The sequence below is a fragment of the Coturnix japonica genome, chromosome 3 (assembly GCF_001577835.2).
Source record: "Coturnix japonica isolate 7356 chromosome 3, Coturnix japonica 2.1, whole genome shotgun sequence".
In the NCBI taxonomy this organism is placed as follows: domain Eukaryota; kingdom Metazoa; phylum Chordata; class Aves; order Galliformes; family Phasianidae; genus Coturnix; species Coturnix japonica.
The window spans coordinates 36,610,554-36,629,853 of record NC_029518.1 but is presented as its reverse complement, the minus strand read 5'-3'; the positions used below and the strand labels follow the sequence as shown (position 1 = coordinate 36,629,853).

General features: G+C 39.6%; 1 protein-coding gene across 5 annotated transcripts in view; it reads left to right on the top strand.

The window, feature by feature from the left end:
- Positions 1 to 18,882, top strand: part of FAM120B (family with sequence similarity 120B) — a 47,953-nt gene extending 29,071 nt beyond the window's left edge. For 2 of the 5 annotated variants that reach the window (XM_015857934.2, XM_032443394.1), the window contains exons 7-10: positions 2,960 to 3,166; positions 5,733 to 5,841; positions 7,497 to 7,610; positions 10,094 to 18,882. In XM_015857934.2, coding sequence (XP_015713420.1) covers positions 2,960 to 3,166; positions 5,733 to 5,841; positions 7,497 to 7,610; positions 10,094 to 10,155 — 492 coding nt within the window. In that variant the 3' untranslated portion in view covers positions 10,156 to 18,882. Of the gene's footprint in view, positions 1 to 2,959; positions 3,167 to 5,732; positions 5,842 to 7,496; positions 7,611 to 8,904; positions 10,071 to 10,093 lie in introns of those variants that run through there. The other 3 variants (XM_032443396.1, XM_032443393.1, XM_032443395.1) reach the window with 2 other exon arrangements.
- The last annotated feature ends 418 nt before the right edge of the window (positions 18,883 to 19,300 follow it).

The following is a 19,300-nucleotide window of genomic DNA, read 5'->3' as shown; positions in this document are numbered from 1 at the left end:
TTCAGCTGAGGCCTTCTAAGCGCAACATCAGTGACCTCTGCTACACTGACTTTTAGAGGACTGTGACCTTTGAGTTCTCAGTCTTCCATCAGTGTTGGCAAATTGGAAATGTGATCTTTCTTCCCCAAACCCTGGGAGGATGGGGAACTGGTGTTGGTGGGAGCAGAGGCAGGAGCACAACACAGGCAGCTGGTGTAAGAGAAGCTGTTCTCACGCACTCCTTGTCTCTCTCACACAGATGTCATCAGCTGATGGTAGAAGTAGCAGCAGCAGGATCACAGGGGTGTATCTCACATGATTCACTAGGGTTCTGAGTTCATATAAATAGCAAAAAGCACAGACACAGTTTCCAATAAGAAGTAATCTCTAGGGTGTAATGCCCTGGAAGGCAAGTCTTCTTTTCTTTTGGAATTTTCCACTTATCCTCGTCATGACATCTTTGCATTGCAAACACCAAGCAGTTGTCAGCATTCCCATGGCAAAGAAACTCTGTGGTTTGCCACGTGCATGGGCTTATTGTTACAGACTTGCTCCACTTTCGTTTTCTTCATTTTTCATTAGCAGACATGGAAAATAGAAAAATTACCCTTTAGCAAATCTATTTCCTGTCTTGTTAAAATGAAGAAATCACCATTGATAGCTCTTCTCTCTGTCTTTGCAATATGGATTTACATTAAAAATCAAGCCTTCCCTTCATCTCCCATCTTTTATGTTAGTTCTTGGGAAAAAATACTGGGTTGTTATCCCTAGACAGTAAAAACTAGGGACCTGTAAAACCTGCCACAAGTGACTTTATCTCATTTGAAGCTGGAGAGCATTGCCTGGCTTATACTGCTAGTTCAGACTATACTCACTAAGGAACAGTGGTATCAATGACACTACTACACTTATCTCCAGCTTGAGATGCCATTCAAACTGAAACCTCCAAGTCCTTTTCTATGTTTTATTATTTTGTCTGTCACCATCAAAAGGAAGATTTTTCAAATTCTCTTTTAGAGACTTGTTCTGCCAACATGTATGTATTTGTTTTGCATTAATGTGAATAACGTCATTGGAGAAAGTTGGGTTAATCGCATACTTGTGTTGTATGTATGCTTAGAAATTTTAGAACAAATTAAAACAAAGATTTGAAGATCTTTAAGATGCCTTAAAGATTTGTGGCCCAGATGACATCTGGCATCTATATATAGTATTAGTAATCTGTCCTAACAGCTGTTCTACATCCTTGGTACCAGTGGGATTAAAATGGACAGTAAGAGCATATCTCTGTCAATAAATGACAAAAAGGTATGAATGGTCATTGCTTCTGTTTAAGATAGCATTTACTGTTTTCTTACCGTCACCTTAAATACCAGCTTTCATTAGTATTTGTAAGTTTATTTTCAACAATTAAATCTTTTGATGTTACCAATGCTAACTGAGACTTCAGTGATAGAAGATACTGATCTGTATGCCAAGGAATAAAAAAATAGGAATCAGTAATAAAGAGAATATTGGTTGTGTAAGTCATATTGATAAAAATTTGTCCAACAAATTTGATTCAACAGATTAATGTCCTTCCTACAGTCATTCTTGGACTCTGCTGCTAATTTTAGCTTGATACATCCATTTTCCATACAAGCTTAAATAGCAAAATCTTACCTTTATTCAGTACTCGTCAAAGTATTCTGTCAAGGAAATTACAAAAAAAGGAAGTTATGAAGATTCTTGGTAGTTCCTGTGCATTTGATTTCCACTCATAAGGTCTCACTTCAGTCACAAACCAAGCAGAATCTATTTTAAAGCCTGAATTGAGGTGAACTAGTCTCCTTAGTGGGTTCTGAGATTTAGCCAGGTGATCAGGAGCAATTAAGTTAGCGTGATGTAAGAATCTCTCAGATGCAACCTGATAACCAGCTGTGTGCTTTGTGCACTCTTACAGTCTGCTTTAGTACAAATAATACTGGTTCATTTAAACCACATTCCTGTTTTAAGGACCTGTCAGCATTTTAAAGTGCTCTCCAAAACCCTGCTTTACTTGCCAGAGCAACAGAGATGTAAGAGTGCATGTAGTTACTGGTCTAGGCTGGGAAGATGATTACTTGCAGCTGGAGGCAATAATTTCCTGAAACTTGTAGCCTGATCCTATCCTGAAAATACTTTAAAATAAAAATGAGGAGGTGGAGCATGAGGTGGAGTATGAAGCATCACATTAGGTAAATGATGAGCCTTTTATTTTCTGAATGACTGCTCAAGTTAGCTTGTGTTGTCTGCATTTGTCTGGACGTCTGTGGTTGTCTGTGTCTATGTCTGAGAGTGTTGTCTATCTACACCTTGAACTCTGGCAGTCCATTCCATGCCCACCGCCCTCTGGTGCAGACCCTGTCCCCAGCCCCACTGCCCCTCCCCTGGCACAGCTCCATGCCGTTCCCTCGGGCCCTGTCACTGTCACACAGAGCAGAGCTCAGCACTGTCCTTCCACTCCCTTTGGAGCTGCAGCAGCCATCAGGCCTCCCCTCAGCTCCTCTGCTCTGGGCTGAGCACATCCAGGGGCCTCAGCTGCTCCTTATACATCTTGGCCTCCAGACTCTTCATCATCTTTTCACCCTCCTTTCGTTGCTGTCAGATAGTTTTATGTCCTCCTTATCATGTGGCAACCAAAGCTGACTTTCCAATGCCCTTCAGACAAAAAATGCTCTCAGAAGAGTAAAGTTAAGATGAATTTGAACCATTTCTTCGTACTTTCTATGCTGGACTTTTTTGGATGCTGTTCCATTTGCTAGTATAACTTACACTGTAAGGAAAACTGTACTCTAAGGCTACAACAGCTGCTATGGATTACAGTACTGCTGTCCACATCATTATGAACCCCTCCTAGTCCTGACAGAATGCTGCAATATAGAATGTAGAAGAAGCATTCCCTACTGAAGAGCTTTGTACTATCTACAAAATTCTTTTTCTTTTTTCTTAATATTATCAGCTTCTGCAAGTGGACCCCAGAGCTGTACATCTTGGTGCTGTTTTGGTTCGTGGCCTTACAACATTGCTCATGGCCAATAGTGCCTGTGGATTTCCATTCAGCATGGATGATTTGATGCCCTGGAAAGTGTTTGATGGAAAACTTTTTCAAGAAAAATACCAAAAGTCACACCGAAGTTGCTCAATGGAGGAGCTTTTGGAAGGCAATGTGAGTAATTGCATCCTCTTAGAGAGTTTTTTTATTCCTTGAAAAATTTACCTGTCCATAATTATGTATATATTAACATTTACTGTTGCACTGGCCTCCTTTCCTTGTGTTTTTCTTCTTTTCATTATTTCTATTTCATCCTTCCTGCCAGATAAGCCATAATAACGTTGAAATACTGAGACTATGCAGGAAGCTAAATGTCTGCCTTTCTTTTTGTTTCCAATACTTAGAAAACAATACAAGGAAGTACAAAAATGATCACCAGTTTCAAAAAATGAAAATTACCATAGCAGTTTTCTAGTACTTGTAAATATATAATAGTGAGTTCTTTCTGCTGTAAGATTTTGGGCAAAATCATAAGAATGTATTTAGATCAACTTACTAGGTATGACTTCTAAAGCACGTAAGAGCGACATTTTGAAGGTATTAAGGAACTTATAATTTGAGGTGAAGGTTTAGTGAATTCCAGAAGGAACGGGAAGTCAGAGGAAGGTATCGTCTAGTTATTTGTTTTTTATGTTTTATGTTATATGTTTTTTTACAGAATCTCACCACGTATGTCTTGTTTTCTTGTACCTTTAAGTATTTAACACTCAATCTCATTTTTCAGAAGCTGGGAGCTCTTATAATTTTCATGCTGTGTTACCTAAAAATTGTATAATTTAAAACATGCCCACATTGACTAGAGCAGACAGATACTGACAGTCTTGCTTGGTGTGGGCCATGGTGATGCATTAGGGTGATACCTAAGAGATGAGATCTGCTTGATAAGGTGCAAGGCTGTATTAACCTCAATGAGTACTGGCTTATGTCCCACCAGCACAGAATATGTGGATTAGTGACATCTGTACTCACCTGTGTAGATCACTCTTGAGACCTTAAATTCATATCTCTATTTTCAGTGTTGAACTGTAAAACACGTATAATTTAATTATTTCTGAAAGTTATAGTTTTGAAATGGCTTTTATCTGTTGTTACATCTATTACTTGAGGTTAAAATAAATATAATTATAGAGAAATTAATTTTATTTTTTGATAATTTCTATCTTGTACATTTCATAACAGTCTTAGTGTAGTTTTCTTATCCAATTTTGTGTCCAATAGATTGCATCCTATTAAAATTAGCTGGTATGCTTTAGCAAACCTTTGAAAATCTCATTGTAACCAGACTGCAGTTCTATTTTATCATGTCTCAGGAGGTGAGGAAAGACACTTAGATCCCTAGAGCAGAGCTGCAGTTTGATTTGACCAACTAAAATATCTAGGATAGGATTTTAGAAGGCACGATACTCAAGTTTAAATAAACCCCAGATAAACTGTTCTGTGGGGAGAAAAAAATAGCCCAGCTCTGTTAGTTTTAAATAACTTTTTTTATTTTTTAGGTATGATTTTATGGTACATATATGGCAGAGAGAGCTTCCAGACTAGTAAAATAGCTTTTCAGCTTATCAGTTCGAAAAGCAAGCTTCTGTTTTTGGGAGAATTGCTGAGAGATGCCAGTTTAGCTAGGGACACTGGCGAGACAACAAGTGTACGTGATTGGTTGCTCCTATTACTATAAATTCAACTTAATAAATAAATCTGGTACTTAGTTCTTGGCAGTGTTTAACGTATCATTGGAAGCCAAAGTCTTTCAGCACTTGTTTGTTAGCAATCCATATCGTAAATCTAACCTGATGATAGCTAGAGCATTGTATTTAGGGGGGAAGAAAAGTTAATCTATGTGGGTGTTTTGTTACTGTAAAGATAAATAAGAGGAAAAAGTTACTGCTTTGGTGTTCCCTGCTTGTTTCCTAACTGCTAGGGTCTATCTTGGTATCTCTAGGTTATATTACTTCAGGGAGTTCAGTAGATCTCAGAATCAGAGTTCAGGGATTCAGATTCTACTGCTGTATCACCAACACTTACCTCTGATGTTTCATGCCAGTGTAATAAAATAGGAGGCGTTGCTATCAGAACAGCCTTCTCATACCACATCTCTTAGTTTTGAGTCTTCGAGTAGTTTTGCCTTTTCCTTTTGACATCAGAACCTTTCAGCACACAGGTTAAACACTGGTGTTTAGTTTCTCCATGTCTCTTTTGACAAGGTTCCATTTTATAAGATAACAAATATATGGAGTTAAGGCTGATATATTGCTTTTGTGTTTGTAATCAAAATACTTTGATTTTTCACTGGTTCATCCCACTTTATCTGGAGACTTTATATGTCTCTTTTTGAGGTTCTGCTGGTAGACTTAAGCCTAGGTAGCAATACCTGCAGATTCAAAACAGTAAAATATGGAAGTAAGTAATAAACAGGTGTGAACAGAGAAGAAAAACAAATGTAACCAGAAGAGGAAAAAACATTCCTTCTGCACCCCTACTGACCCCTCCAAAAATCCACTTTTAATATTAAATGTTTTAATTTTGTTTCCAAAAAAATGTGAACCGGAAAATTTGACATCTTCGCATGTGTATGATTGTAGGCTAATAAAATTCTTTTGGTTGTTGTATGTGTAATTGGTTTGTGCTACAGCTGAAGATAGAAAGATAGAATAGACATTAATGTTAATGCTGTTTTCTGCAGGAGTCTTTATATACACCCTTCCAGAATCTGAAGTCACTCATTTGCAAGGTTTGTGCGCTGAAGAAAAGAACAATACAGAGCAGACCAAGAGGGAATGGATTCATCGCAGGTTGGCGTTATGTTAATTTTCTCAAGCAAATCAATGTATTGATAAGCTCAGTTATCCTTCAGCTGCAACCACATTTACCTAGGCAGCATGTCAAGCCACATAAATCATGAGGTTTTTCTCCAAGAAACCAAAGGAGAGATTTAAGAAAGTACCTCGTGCTTTTAGGAATTCATGTGGATTGGATTACCCAAGTTTGGAGAAAATATTTCCATCGAGTTGCATAGCTAGTGAGATGCACGCAGTAAATAAAATATTATTCACTGACAGAAACCACTGCTATTTGCTCAGTGACTAAAGTTATTTTTATAGGATGAACTGAATGACAGGTTTTTTTCTGCCTTTCCCTCAAGGGAGCTATTTTAGCCATGATAATCTAAGGTCTGAGTAAGGCACTGAAGACAGACTGATGCAGTTCAAAACCAGGGCAAACTTTGGGGCAGTGTGGAGAAGGGCTTTTAGCCTAAGACTTGGCTTAGTTCTCCCATCCTTCAGGAAAAATAAAAATAAGAAAAATCTGAAATGTTTTCAGCATCATTCACATGCATCTTGATTGTTGAGGTGTTTGAGGCTTTGAAATAATCCACTCAGAAATTACTAGATTTTAAAGCGTCATCTTTACTATTCAAAATGCTGTTATTAAGTAGTGTCTGTATATTGTTGGAATACGGATAAGACAGTGTAGGCATTATCTGCTACATATTTCTATTTTGGAAAAGTTTATGCCCTCAGCTTTTGATAATCTTTAAACAGAACACCAAGAACCTTTAGCTTCCCTTTGTATGTCAGCTTCTCTCTATGAATTTGAGTGCTTTTTCATTTTATGTGAGAGAAAGGAAGGTTTTTTGATAGCTTTTGAATGTATAAACTGATAGATGGTCTAGGTAACCTGTCTGTGGACTTTTTTATACATATAAGCTGCTGTATAGTTTCAGTGTCTACCAGTAAAGAAGTGTTTCTGCCTTCGTTAGTTATCATCTATACATGACAGACTCACCTTGCACTGTACATTTGATCTGGTTCAGGCATGATTGGATTGCGATTGGATCACCTGGTAATAGAGCATTTATGCTGGTATTATCTTTATTACCTGCTTAATACCCAATTGAGTTTGATGTCTGTGAGGATAAAATTTACCTGTTAAAAATTTCTTGAGGCAGAATGATTTTCTGTTAGCTGAGAACTTTGCATTATGTAACAGCACTTCTGTCCACTTCTGGATATGATACTATACCATAGTGGTGGGTAGTGTTCAGAACTAAGGGTATCTGTTGGTGATTTATGATACCAGATCTGTTTAGTGTCTGCTATTGCTTCAGAGCAGTACTTAAGCATATTAATTATGATTTGTGATTCTAATTTAAACAGAGATTTCTGTTTCATTCTAATTACTTCAGTTTCCAAATCTGTGTCAGGAAATTATCTGCTTTTACTTGTTAGCAGCGTGTAATCATGATGTCTATAGATGGAAATGAGGACAAGAGCCATACTTATTAGTCTGAGTAGTCTGAAAGAATCGTAATTGTATGTAACTGTTTTGACATAAATCTAATAAATGTGTTCCCCCCCTCAAAAAAAAAGAACAAAAGAATATGTTCTTTCTGTTCTTCATTTTATCGTCTATACCATCAAAGCTGGCTAGTAACTTTGTTTTTCAGGAACACACCAAAGAGAACCTAATCCAAGGTTCCAGCAAACACACAGAAGCTCCTTTGTTTCTCCATATCATAACCAAATGAGGGGTAACTTCGGGAGAAATCCTCAACCACAAGGTAAAAGATGTTTGTATTTGGAATTCTTTCTGTGAACAATATAACAGCTCTATGTCTATGTACAGTTTATATGTCTATATATTTATACATTGTATGTTTGCTCTTACCCTGTGCCCACAGCACTCAGCAACAAAACTCTTAAAGTTTATAGTTGTGTACTACCATTAGCAGAAACTAACTCTACCAAGTGAAGTAAGCCTTCTTTTCCTCCAAGTGTTCTGAAAAAAGAATATTTCATGTGCTATTTAAGCCTTACATGCTTGGTCTCATCTGAGTGGTGTTTAAAACTGTAATCGATCTAAAATGAGGTTGGCGCAGCTGCACAGAAATGTAAGCGTAAAGTCTTTACTTGCAAATCTTAGTTCATACTTCAGTAAAACCATTAAGCATGGAAATAAACACCTTTTATGTGATTTTCTAGATCAGGTCTCAGCTTCCAGATCATTACCTAAATAATAGAAATGGAAGTCCTGTTTTGTCTTGACAAAAATTAATCTTGAGTCGTTTACCAATCCCACTTCTTGAATACAATAGAGATTTCAGCAATGCATCGCTGTGGATAATTCCACTGACCTGGTACTACTTCAATCTTACTTCCTCGTCATTATAAATGAAGGCGTATAAACATGGATTAAAGAAAATAAGCAAAAGGAAGAGAAGTATCTATGAAAGATCAGTTATTTTGTTAAGTCTGCAGAGCCTAAATTTCTTCTGTGTTTCTAGATGATGTTTCCAAAGCAGACTGATGTGATTACGGCAGAGTGTTAATAAACAAATACAGTAAAGTCTTTAATGTGTGTCAGCTGCTTGTGTTGTATCCTTGAAAATGAGATACTATCACTTAATTCAGAGATTAAATTGTTTGATGGTGTGTGTAGCGAATACAACAATAGCATTCATGCTGACTGTAAGCAAAAACCAAAACTTATCATTGTGGCCATCTCAAAAAGCCTGCTATTCAGGAATCACTTTTGCTGGCATTCTGTTCACCTCCACAGATCTTACCACTAGACGTATTCCATAACGTATATTCCACACCTACTGCACTGAATTGTGTAATAATCTTAGTTCAGTAACATTAATAAAATATTATGGCTTCCTCTACACAGGCAAAATTAAACCTTATTTACTACCCTCAGGGCACTCTTAAAATAGGATGCTGTAATTGCAGTTAAATCTCTGTTATAAATAATAATGACTTAGTAGGAAAACATGTTTCTCCTTATGAAAGAGCCTTGAAGTGTTTCAGAATTCATTTTAATCTGACCTGCCAAGATTTTTGATGTTTTGACAGAGTTGCTTCTTCATAAGTTTGCTGATGTTAAGACAGGTATTTGATTTTGTTCTTTATGTAGCTGTTCTGTCTGTTCTGTGTGTCTCTCATCAGTGAAATGGAATAAAAATGAAGAAAGTGTCACAGCTTGTATTAAAACTCCCTTTGATATTACTGATATCTATCTGTATACATATCAGGAACTCTTTTGGCCTAGTGGCTAGAGCATTTAACCCAGTGATTTGTTGCACTGGACCAAAGGATGCAGGTTCAGGCCCTGATTTTTTTCTCTGGATTTCTGCGAGGCCATTGTTAAATGTCGAATATCCTGCTGTTACATGTTATATATAAATCATTAAATAAAATGCATTTTAAAGAACACATTAAAAGTTAATGGTGCAGTAACCATGGGACCCATATCTTCTGTCAGAAAAGTACCCAGTGATTAAGTGTTCTTTGCTTGTGCTTATCAGTTAATGTTTAAGAATTCCATGACAATGGCTTGACTTCAGCAGTGGAGGAAACAGTACCTCCACCAGAAAGCATAAACCTAAGACTTACTAGTATTTCAATGAGATGTTGGTTTGAATACCCTTGGGCAGAATAAGAATTGAACTGAAGTATCCCCTGTGTTGTGATGAATACTAACCACTGGTCTGTTGTAATTACTATCTAATCTTCTATCTGGGGTTTGAAAGAAGGGAATCTGGGGGGCAGGGTATTTTATTTAAGTTCTTTTGATAAATGTGTTGGCTGTGTGTTACAAATCGAGAGAGTGCATCCATGTAACACAGTGGATCGGGAGGATCCTACTTTGCTTTTAGGAATCTGCATTGTACAAGTAAATCAGTACTGTATATGGCAAACTTAAAATGATATGAAAATATTTCTTAGTATAGCTTCTATCTGGTTCTAAGTAGTGTATTTTCATTTCCTGAATTCACACAGTCTGATCTACCAACCATTGTGTATATATGACCTCTGTAATTCACTATCCGGAGCCTTTACTTGGCCATAGATTTAAAAGTTACAGCAGCCTAGGAGCTTCAGGAAGAGCACTTTCATCATGGAGTTTAGCTTTTAACATCTCAAAATACTATCCATAATGACATGCCAACTGAAGAGGAACGTGTTCTTTTCTCAGAATATATGAATATAATTTTTCTTGGAGACAGTCTAAACAAGCTTTTCCTGTTTTGATTTCATTCAGGTAGAAGATACAGATCAGGACATCCAGACCAGAGGAGAAGATTCCACGTTCCTCCTTGGTAAAGAATAAATGTGATGAGATAGCTGACCAAGACGGTGGGATAGTTGCTGTTGAGATTGTTTTTTGTCTGTGAGAACCTCTTCTTACAAACTTTACAGAATAACTGAACCATATGACTGCAGAAGGAATGGCTCAAAGCTGAGGGTATTTAGTATGTGAATCCCTTGCTACATATAAACTTGCTATGAGACCAGAATCGGAAAGCTTAGGTTAATGGTACCAGCTGAATCAGAGTTTTGTCCAGGTGTAGCTACATAGTTTTGTGCCACTGACAACAGAAATTCTAATGCACTCGGACCACATCATGAGACATTCTTGACTATTCTAGTTTTGTATGCTCCAAGAGTTTGCTCATCATGAATCTTGTGGAATATTCATGCTGAATTGTGGTTTGTGTCTTGAGTATATTATATCTTAGTCTTAAGGGTTACACCATTGGTACTGAAACCTGGTGAAAAGTTTGAAACATGGCATCACTGTTGCCATGGAAATATCACCTGCCAGCAAAACAAGATGACCTTCCTGTAAAATGCAGTGCTTTCTTGAAAGAGCCAAAAACTGCTGTTGCTTTTGGTACTTAAGCAGTTCTCCCATCTGAATGTGTGGACTGAACCACAACATTGCAGAGGAGAGAAAGAATCTGAGTCTCATCCTGCCCTACTTTGGCAATAAATGATACTTATAAGAAGCAGACTTTTCTCTATCCAGAATCTCAACAATGTAATCGAAAATGGTCTTCATCTATGTAATCCTCAACAGTTTCATTTTCTTAGCGACCTTTTAGTAGGGTTGACTCAGGTGGATGTTTATGGAACTGATTGGATTTCCTCTGTTTATATGCTTTGGAATCATTATGTCTTTAGTTTTGTACTTCAGCATTTTCAGTATATTAAGTTACGTCATAATCTCTGTTCTCCTTTGTATGGGAAGTATATGATGAAAGCTTGATAAGACTGAGCTACCTATCCTTTTCTGTCTAAATTCCCTTGATTTCCTTTTATCTAAGGAAATATTTTTATAAGGGAATTCAAAATAGTGCTTTTCAGGCACACGTGGCTTTCATGAGCAGTTTGGTATTGAAGCTTTTCATAGGACTTTTTGCTACTAGAACTGTTTCAGTGTTGATGTTTGTATGTCTTATTTGGGTCCTCACAACTGTTTATCTTTTAGGTCGCCCAGATAACACTACTCAACACTGGAAGTAGATGAATATATTGTAATTTTCTTATGCATCTTTTTCTGATTGTAACACAATAAATGCATTCTTTTGTACTCTATGTATAGCAACAACAGAACAAATAAATGGACAGCAGCACAGGATTTGTAATTCTGAGCAGACACAGCTTTTATACAATATAGTATCTGAATGGCGTTGTAGGACTCCTGACTTGATAGGGATACTCCTGCTTCCTTTCCTCTTGATTTGTCAATGATTCTAATTGCACTACCTCTTTTTTCCTTTTCCTCTTTCTCTTTTTTCTCTTTTTCACCTCTCTTTTTCTCTTTTTCTTTTCCTTTTCCCTCCCACTCCCAAAGCTTTTGGAATAACATGGTCTGAGTTTTATGGAAAGTACTTAAATTTCACATTCACATTAATGTCACATTTAATAGTGTATATGAAAAGAATGCCAGTATGAGCCAGAATTCTTAGTAATTCCCCTTTCGATTCAGATACAAGGAAGGATTTCTGATGGCCTCAGTAAAGAAAATGAAATACAGTTAGAGTGGGAGTTTTGCTGTGCTAGCTGTGGTATAATATGAATTGTTGGTAATAATTACACTGACCACTGAATAACTGTTAAGACTGAGAATTTGTGTTCTTCTAATACTAGACCTCAAGCATAAGTTGCTGTAACTGATGCCAAGCTAAGATTTTTTCCCACTTGGAATCACAGAGCCAAAGTAGAAGGAGAAGCTGAAAGATAAAGGGATTATTTTCCAATGTCATTGAAATTTCAATTATCAGAGTACCACAAAGATGTGCCTCTTTACTGTGGACTTGTCCAGCAACCATGAGACTTCACATGAACCTGGTTACCATCACTAGACTTGCTCTGCTCTTGATCGGGTACTGTGGGCCTGCACCTTCACTGCACCTGCCCTTCCCTCTTCCATCTGTTCTGTGGCAGTGAGGCTTAAGGCTCAAACAGCGCAGGTCATCAGAATGAATGACTTGCAGGTACCAAAGTAACTGGACAAGGTAAAACTAATAAATGTGTTCATATGTCCTCACACTTGCCTGTTGGACCTAAGGAAGAGATCCCAAGTTTCTGATTATGCATTTGTTTACACTAACATGTTATTGCTTGATCAGTCCTCCACGTTATTCCTCCCTCTCCCTGATGAACACTCCCATCTGTCTACAGAGAAAGCCCAAACTGACGAGGCTGATAATTTGTTATTTTAGAAATTAGGATTTGAAAGAGAAAATAATAATAAAAATGCTTCTCTTCTGTTGGTTGTGCTCCCAGAATGCAGTGATTCAAGGGGTTGTTAACTGTGCATGTAATACTAACTAAGGGCTCCAGCTGCTGCGGCCTGCTGGAGCTTTTGGATTTTGAGAGGGTAAGTGTCCAGCCTGCTGGAGGATGAGATGCATTCTCCTTTCCATGTGCTAGATGTGATACAGCCTTCAAAAAGGAATGGTGTTATAATGGTTATAATTCTAGGTATGTGAGGGTAGCATGTGTGAAGTTCCTGTCAGACATGGTGAAGCATCTTCCTCCTTTACAAGATTCCTTCCTCTGTATGACTGCAGATCTCTGAGAGGCCACAGGGAGGGTGGTTTTCTTTCCTGCATTAAGTTGGATTTAGATTGGGCCCACCAAAAATGCGATAAACCAGTGTGAAGGTGATTTTACAGAAGAGGATTAAAAGAAGTGTGAGAATATGAAAATTTTGCTTGAAAAACAGAAATTAAGGGTTATGTTTGATTTTAGATGCCTTGTGCAAATATCTTCAGATTAACGGCATCCTTTTAGATTCTTTAGGCTGGGAAATTAGCCCAGACCTGACTTCTGGTAGGTGTCCTGACTGCTGGGCTACAACTCGCGTGACAGATTGCATCCAGCACAGTAGGCTGCAGAAAGGAGTTAATGGAAAATAGAATGCTTTGATGTTCACTTCTGGTGGGCTGGTCCTCCTGTGTAAAGGCTAAACACCTATTGTCTTCGGTAGGAGTTTTCTTTATGAAAAGCTCTCGCAAAAATCTGTCATTTCCAACTTTGTTTTCTGAGGTGCTAATCCTACATTGCCAACAATGTTTGCAAGAGTGAGTTTTAGTTTTTGAGCCTCTAACTTCAAATGCCACAGACAGGACCATATTTCTCTGAAATTGCTGGGCATCTGTCCTCTAATGCTAAAGCAGATGTCTCAGAAGTATTTCCATTAGAGCATCATAAACGAAGGCACCTAAACGCTCTGCCTCCTTTCCTAAGAACTGGGGCTAAGCACTGCCGAGATGCACCTTAGAAAACAGGCTCAGCTAGAATTAAAATGGGGGGGGAAGGGAGGGTGAGGAGAGTGAGAGCTAATACAGTAACAGCCTATGATTAGAAATCTCAACAATGACAGTGAGTTCTGTTTAATTTCTAACTGCTTAAAAGCAGGCCTGGGGAAATGCTCTGCTTAGAAATGTCATGGAAAGCGCAGCTGGTCCATGGGCTTTAACTTGAAAAGCAAAGGATCTTTCCCATTTTGCAGTAACACTGCCATTTACTGGGCCATACCACTAGCAATTTGCAACAATGGGAGGGAAAAAAGCTGCCATTTGACCTAGAATGCAATTTTCAACTAATTAATAAAGTGACCATTAGTGCCCGAGGGGATAATAACAGGAATAAGAACAAATTACTGTGGGGTGCAAAGGAGGCTCGAGCATTGTATTGCAAATTTCTTATGGCACTATTCTTTTTTTTTCTTTCTTTTTTTTTTTTTTTTTTTCCCCTCACTAATACTTTTAAAGTGCCCCCACTCAACACTTGCTCCTTGTAGGACCCTTGCAAACCACATAAGAATTAGCCCTTCAAAGATCAATCAGGATCTAATTGTTGTTAACAAAGTGCCACCTGGAGAGAAATGTTACAATATACCTTCATTACAAAGCATTCAATCTCTCTCACACTCCGAAGTCCTGGCTACAGTACAGACAAAAAGGAGCGGTTGCTAGCATTAAGATCAGGCACCTGCAATTGCTTGTAAAACACTGCCAGTCCCTGCACAAATATGCTCCTAATATTGCTTGAGTCTCGTTAGAACTGCTTTGTTTATGCCTTCTCCGAGCAAATTTTGCTGAGGTCCCTCTATTAGCGATGCTTTAATGTATCACTGCAGCCCTCATATCGATGGGGATGCAAGACAAGTACACCATTTGCTGTGATTTCTCATAGGCCTCAGGCTCTGTGCTCAGTAAGGATTCTTCTATATTTTATGACCCCTGCCCTCCACGTCCCAAAAGCAGTTGCACAGGAAGTCTTCTGTAAACTGATTCTGGATGTCCTGTATTAATTTATGATGACTGTGGCTTTGTCTGACCTGTCAGAGATGGTAGCTGTAGGTGTAGAGTATATGCTATAGGCTGTCTGCACTAGTACTTTGCAGCGATTCCCAGGTGTTTGCCACTGCACATCCCTTTCTGCCTGCTTGATCTCTTGGGGAATATTTCCTGCTCTGTTTGTGTACAGCAAAGCTATTAGGATAAAGCAGAAGGAGAGTCTGGAACCTTTACTGGTATGTGAGCTCCTGAAAATTCCCAGTGGACAAACTGAAATGGACTAAATGTCCACTGAAACAACGAGCTGACACAACCCATGTGCAAGGGGAATACATGGGTTGTATCATAGAACTGTGGAATGGTCTGGGTTGGAAAGCACTTTTAAAGATCACCTAGTTCCAGTCCCTTGCTATAGACAGAGACACCTGCCACTAGCCCAAGCTACTCAAGGCCCCATCCAGCCTGGCTTTGAACTCTTCCAGGCAGAGGGCATTCTAACCTCTCTGGGCAACCTGTTCCAGTGTCTCACCACCCTCACAGTAAAGAATTTCTTCCTAATATCTAAACTAAACACACCTTGCAGTTTTAAGCCATTAAACTGGCTTGCAATTGTCCTTTAGAATCTGTACAGCTGCTCTACAGTTGCCGCTTGAGTGGAGTTAGTATCTAGCATACATCTTTTTGTACATAAAACCATTAGTAACCTAATGAATCACTTATTTGATCATTTATCTAACCACATGCAACTGTTTGGAAGCGCTGGATTTGTTCTGGAAAACATTAAAAATGTTGGCCATCTGGAATTGAAAGCACTTCTGTATCCACACCAGTGTTAGTATGAGTTCCATGAATAGCGTGGTGTTACCTCAGTCCTGGCTGACTAAAGTAATTCTATGTGTTGGGGAACAAACTGTGTCAATCAAGGGACAATCTCAGTTGACTGTGCACTGCTTACCTCGTATATTGGTTCAAATAGTACAAATAAAGATATGGGTGGTATTTTTTCAGTCTTTTTTTCAGTCTTTCAGACTCGATGAATCTGGCCTTCCGTGAGGAGATTCTGTCTAACCAACAGGTTGTGGGATAGAGTTAGAAAACCTGATTAATTCCCATGCACCTTCCCAAAGCTGTCATTTGCTTACTTAATGACCTTGGTTAAGACATCCAATTTCTTGTGCTGCTCACTGCGATCTGCTGGATCACAGCCTGCTTTTCTCTAGAAGTCTGTATGGAGCTTAGATCTACTGACACCTATGTCTGTAGCAAGTGGCTACTAAATGCCGGTGAAACATTACCCTTAATAATTATGCAATGCTGAGGCCAGGTACTGATGTGTGCAAAGTTAGAAGCCACTTGAAATGTGAGCAATTGGCTGTCTGTGCTACCCTTTGCTAAAAGTAGGAGATCCTAATGTGAGTGGCCTGTAGGACTCTGTAGTATCCAAGTACAGTTTCAGAATCAAATATGAACTGGGGGGTTGGCTCCAGACTGCAAGTCTTTGAGCAAATTCACACACACCAAAGAAAGATACAATGAACAGGGCTGAAAGCATTTGCTTTCAGAACTCCTTCAGAGACACCCAGGACTGAAGATTGGTTTCATTGCAGTGTTACTTCCTCTGCTTGCTCAAGAGATGGATGTGCATCCAAGTCCCACTAGAGTTAATGAAAGCTGCCTACTAAACCATGTGTTAATGGAAGAGATGTCTTCCAAAGGCATGTTACAAGACAACAAAAGGTTGTTGCTGCGTGTTGCATTTCTTTACTATTTGCCCATGATACAGTGGTGTGCCAACATCATTTGGATAGATCTGCTTGAAATCCTGCTGTCTGTCACAAAGAGGCATTTTGGAGCCGTCCAGCATGCTTTCCCATTATCCTCAGTGCAAGACTATAAATATACAACATGCACACAATCTGTTTGCATACTGATTCCCTGTTTCCCAGATCAATCTCTCATTGCTTTCCAAGCAGTAGAGTCCCCTTTGATTCCTGGTTTTTACTGAACTCTCATCAGCAAGGATATATGCTTGAAGTTTGGTTTTTTGTCTTTTCCTCCATGGCTCTTAGTTTTTCTGTCTTTTGTAGCAACCATTAAAGTTTATTTGTGGGCAGAGGAAAGTTATACCCCTTCTGACAATGTGTCGTGGGGGTTTATTAAATCCTGTGGGGCATTTGGGTGCATTCTGCTGGGGGAGGGATGGAAAGGGTAAAAGAGAAAGCCGTAGAAATCAGTGGAACTGGAGATCCAGAGCCCTAGAAGGTGGGAATCTGTTAATTAGTGTTCTTGGGAAAACCTGCCTGTGATGAAAATAAAGCCCGTCCTTAAAACCCACTGCATTTTCATTTTCTGCCCCTGAATGTTGTTAACAATGTTGCACTCTGGTTAAGTAAAAATCTAAAACTGCACTGAAGTGTTAGTAATCGGTTCCTGAGCAGATTCCCTAATGCTATTCACTTTTCCCTGCTAATCTTCCTGTGTGAGTTATAACAATGCAGCACCAAATGAGAAGGAAATGTCAGGTTATGTTTCAGGGCCAGCCTCCTGCCCACCCTCCATCTGTGCTGATGTCAGTGCTTATTGGAACATATGCTGCCTGTTGCTCACTGACCATCTGTTAGCTGAGCTGATGAAGTGTTCCCGTTGCTGGGACAACCCAGCCCTTGATTGCCAGTGGCACCACAAACATTTTCTGCTCGGGTTTCACTTTTATCTGTGCTCTGGAATGGCAGCCCCGGGTGGGCACGGGTTACCGTGTCCCTGCCTTGTCCTTACACTGGCTGCTTTCCACAGGATTCAAGTTGCACATTTTGGGGCGAACATGGAAGTTTGGAGCGGAACTCACGTGCACGTGGTGGCTGTGATCAACTGTTGCCATCACAAGCTCAGATCTAAGGGCAGGAACAGGTCTGCTGGCAGGGAGGTGTGTGTGGGAAGGGCCTGTGGGCCGCACAGAAGTGCTGTAGGCCTGATGCTGCGCAGGGCTGCAGACCTTATTATGGGGCTGAGCAAAAGCTACTTTTCCCTTCAGCCAGAGTCACTTGCTCTGTAATTATTGTGATTTGCATTTGTGTCTGACAGCCACAAGTCTTACAGGCATAACTGGATCCAAATGTAGTCATCTCTTTACAACGCCGGCCTTGGTTTGTAGGGCCAGAGTGATGATAAGCCATAGCAGCAATGATAAAACTGTTTGCCCGCACGCAGCCTTTTTGCAGCTCTGTCTGGAGAGCTTTCCCCCCTCTTAAAAATGTCTGCAAGCGTTAATCAATCCTCATGACAAGCCTATGGGGCTGGCAGGTGGTATTCCCATGTTAGAGAGAGAGAAGCAAAGTGTGAGAGCTGGCATGAGAACCGAGGCATGCCCACCTCCCAGCCTTCGCCTGCTGAGATCACTAGACCATATTGCCCTTCACTGTACACCAAGGGCCCCCACTCAGCCACGGTGCCAACAGGAGCTGCATACCAGAAATGAGGGCCAAGCAGGCTGTCCCCTTTAGTTCTCTCTGTGTTTAATGTGAGGGCAAAAGAGCAGTGTCCGATAAATGAACTTTGTTGGGAAGGCTTCCCAACAAAGCACAGAAATTGTCTTCCCATCTTTCTTTTTAACTCATCCTCCCAGATACCTGTGCCATCTTTTCATAAGAGCTGTAGGCTCTTGTAAGAGCTGGAAGAAAAAGGGCTACTTCTTTTTCACCCTGTGCACCAATTATTGTTTTAATTAAATGACTGAACAGTATAATAATGTTGTGCGCTCAGAGGCTACATGGCACGCGTGGTGGAGCTGGATAAGATATGATACACACTGACATAATCCTAGGTGTTAACAATAATAACGTACAACTTCAGCATATGTTGCTATTTCAGGATGTTCTGGCATGATGGGTTGGTTTTATTCACCCTGGGGCTGAGCAATGAACAAATTACCACAAGGCCAGCAAGGGTGGGGATTCACATTGCCTCACTGTGGTAAGTGCCTGTGCTGGTTTGTATTCCACGGCGAGCGTGAGGCGCTGTGCTTTTGTCAAGCAGCAAGCTGAGTCTTTTGCCTTGTGTTTACTGTGGTTATGATAAAGGCACTTATCTTCAGTTCATCACAATTACCACAGTGGAGCCCGGGCACTCTAGATTTACACCTTCTCTTGTAGTGACTTGTTTGGTGCCATTCTGCTTTTCAAACTGCTTTGGTGTCCCTTTACATTGCCAGAATGGTACAACCGTGCCAAAAAAAAAAAAAAAAAAAAAAAAGATTGAAAACAAGGCCAACTTTTGATCCCTTCCAAGAACTTCATGAAGCTCGGGGGTTTGCTGATTTTACAGGCCTGGGCTGCTACGCATCTTGAATTGAAACAATGCAGAATTTAACACTTTGCTTTAAGAACTGACAACACAAATTAAGATAGGGATTGTATACTCTTGCTGTTTTACATTTATAGGTTTGCAACAGCTTCTGCCCTTATCTTAAATGGTAGCAGAGGTCTTTGGTGCTGAGGCCTGTCTCCAAGTCTGGAAAGTAAACTGTAGTAGGTGTTGTACTGTGATTAATAAACAATACATCCCCGGTTGCGCTGCTGTGCTCTCAGTGCAAAGTGAGGCTGTTGTGTGCACTTTTGGTAAAAGATCCCATCGTCCCTATGGCTGGGGGCAGCCTGCTG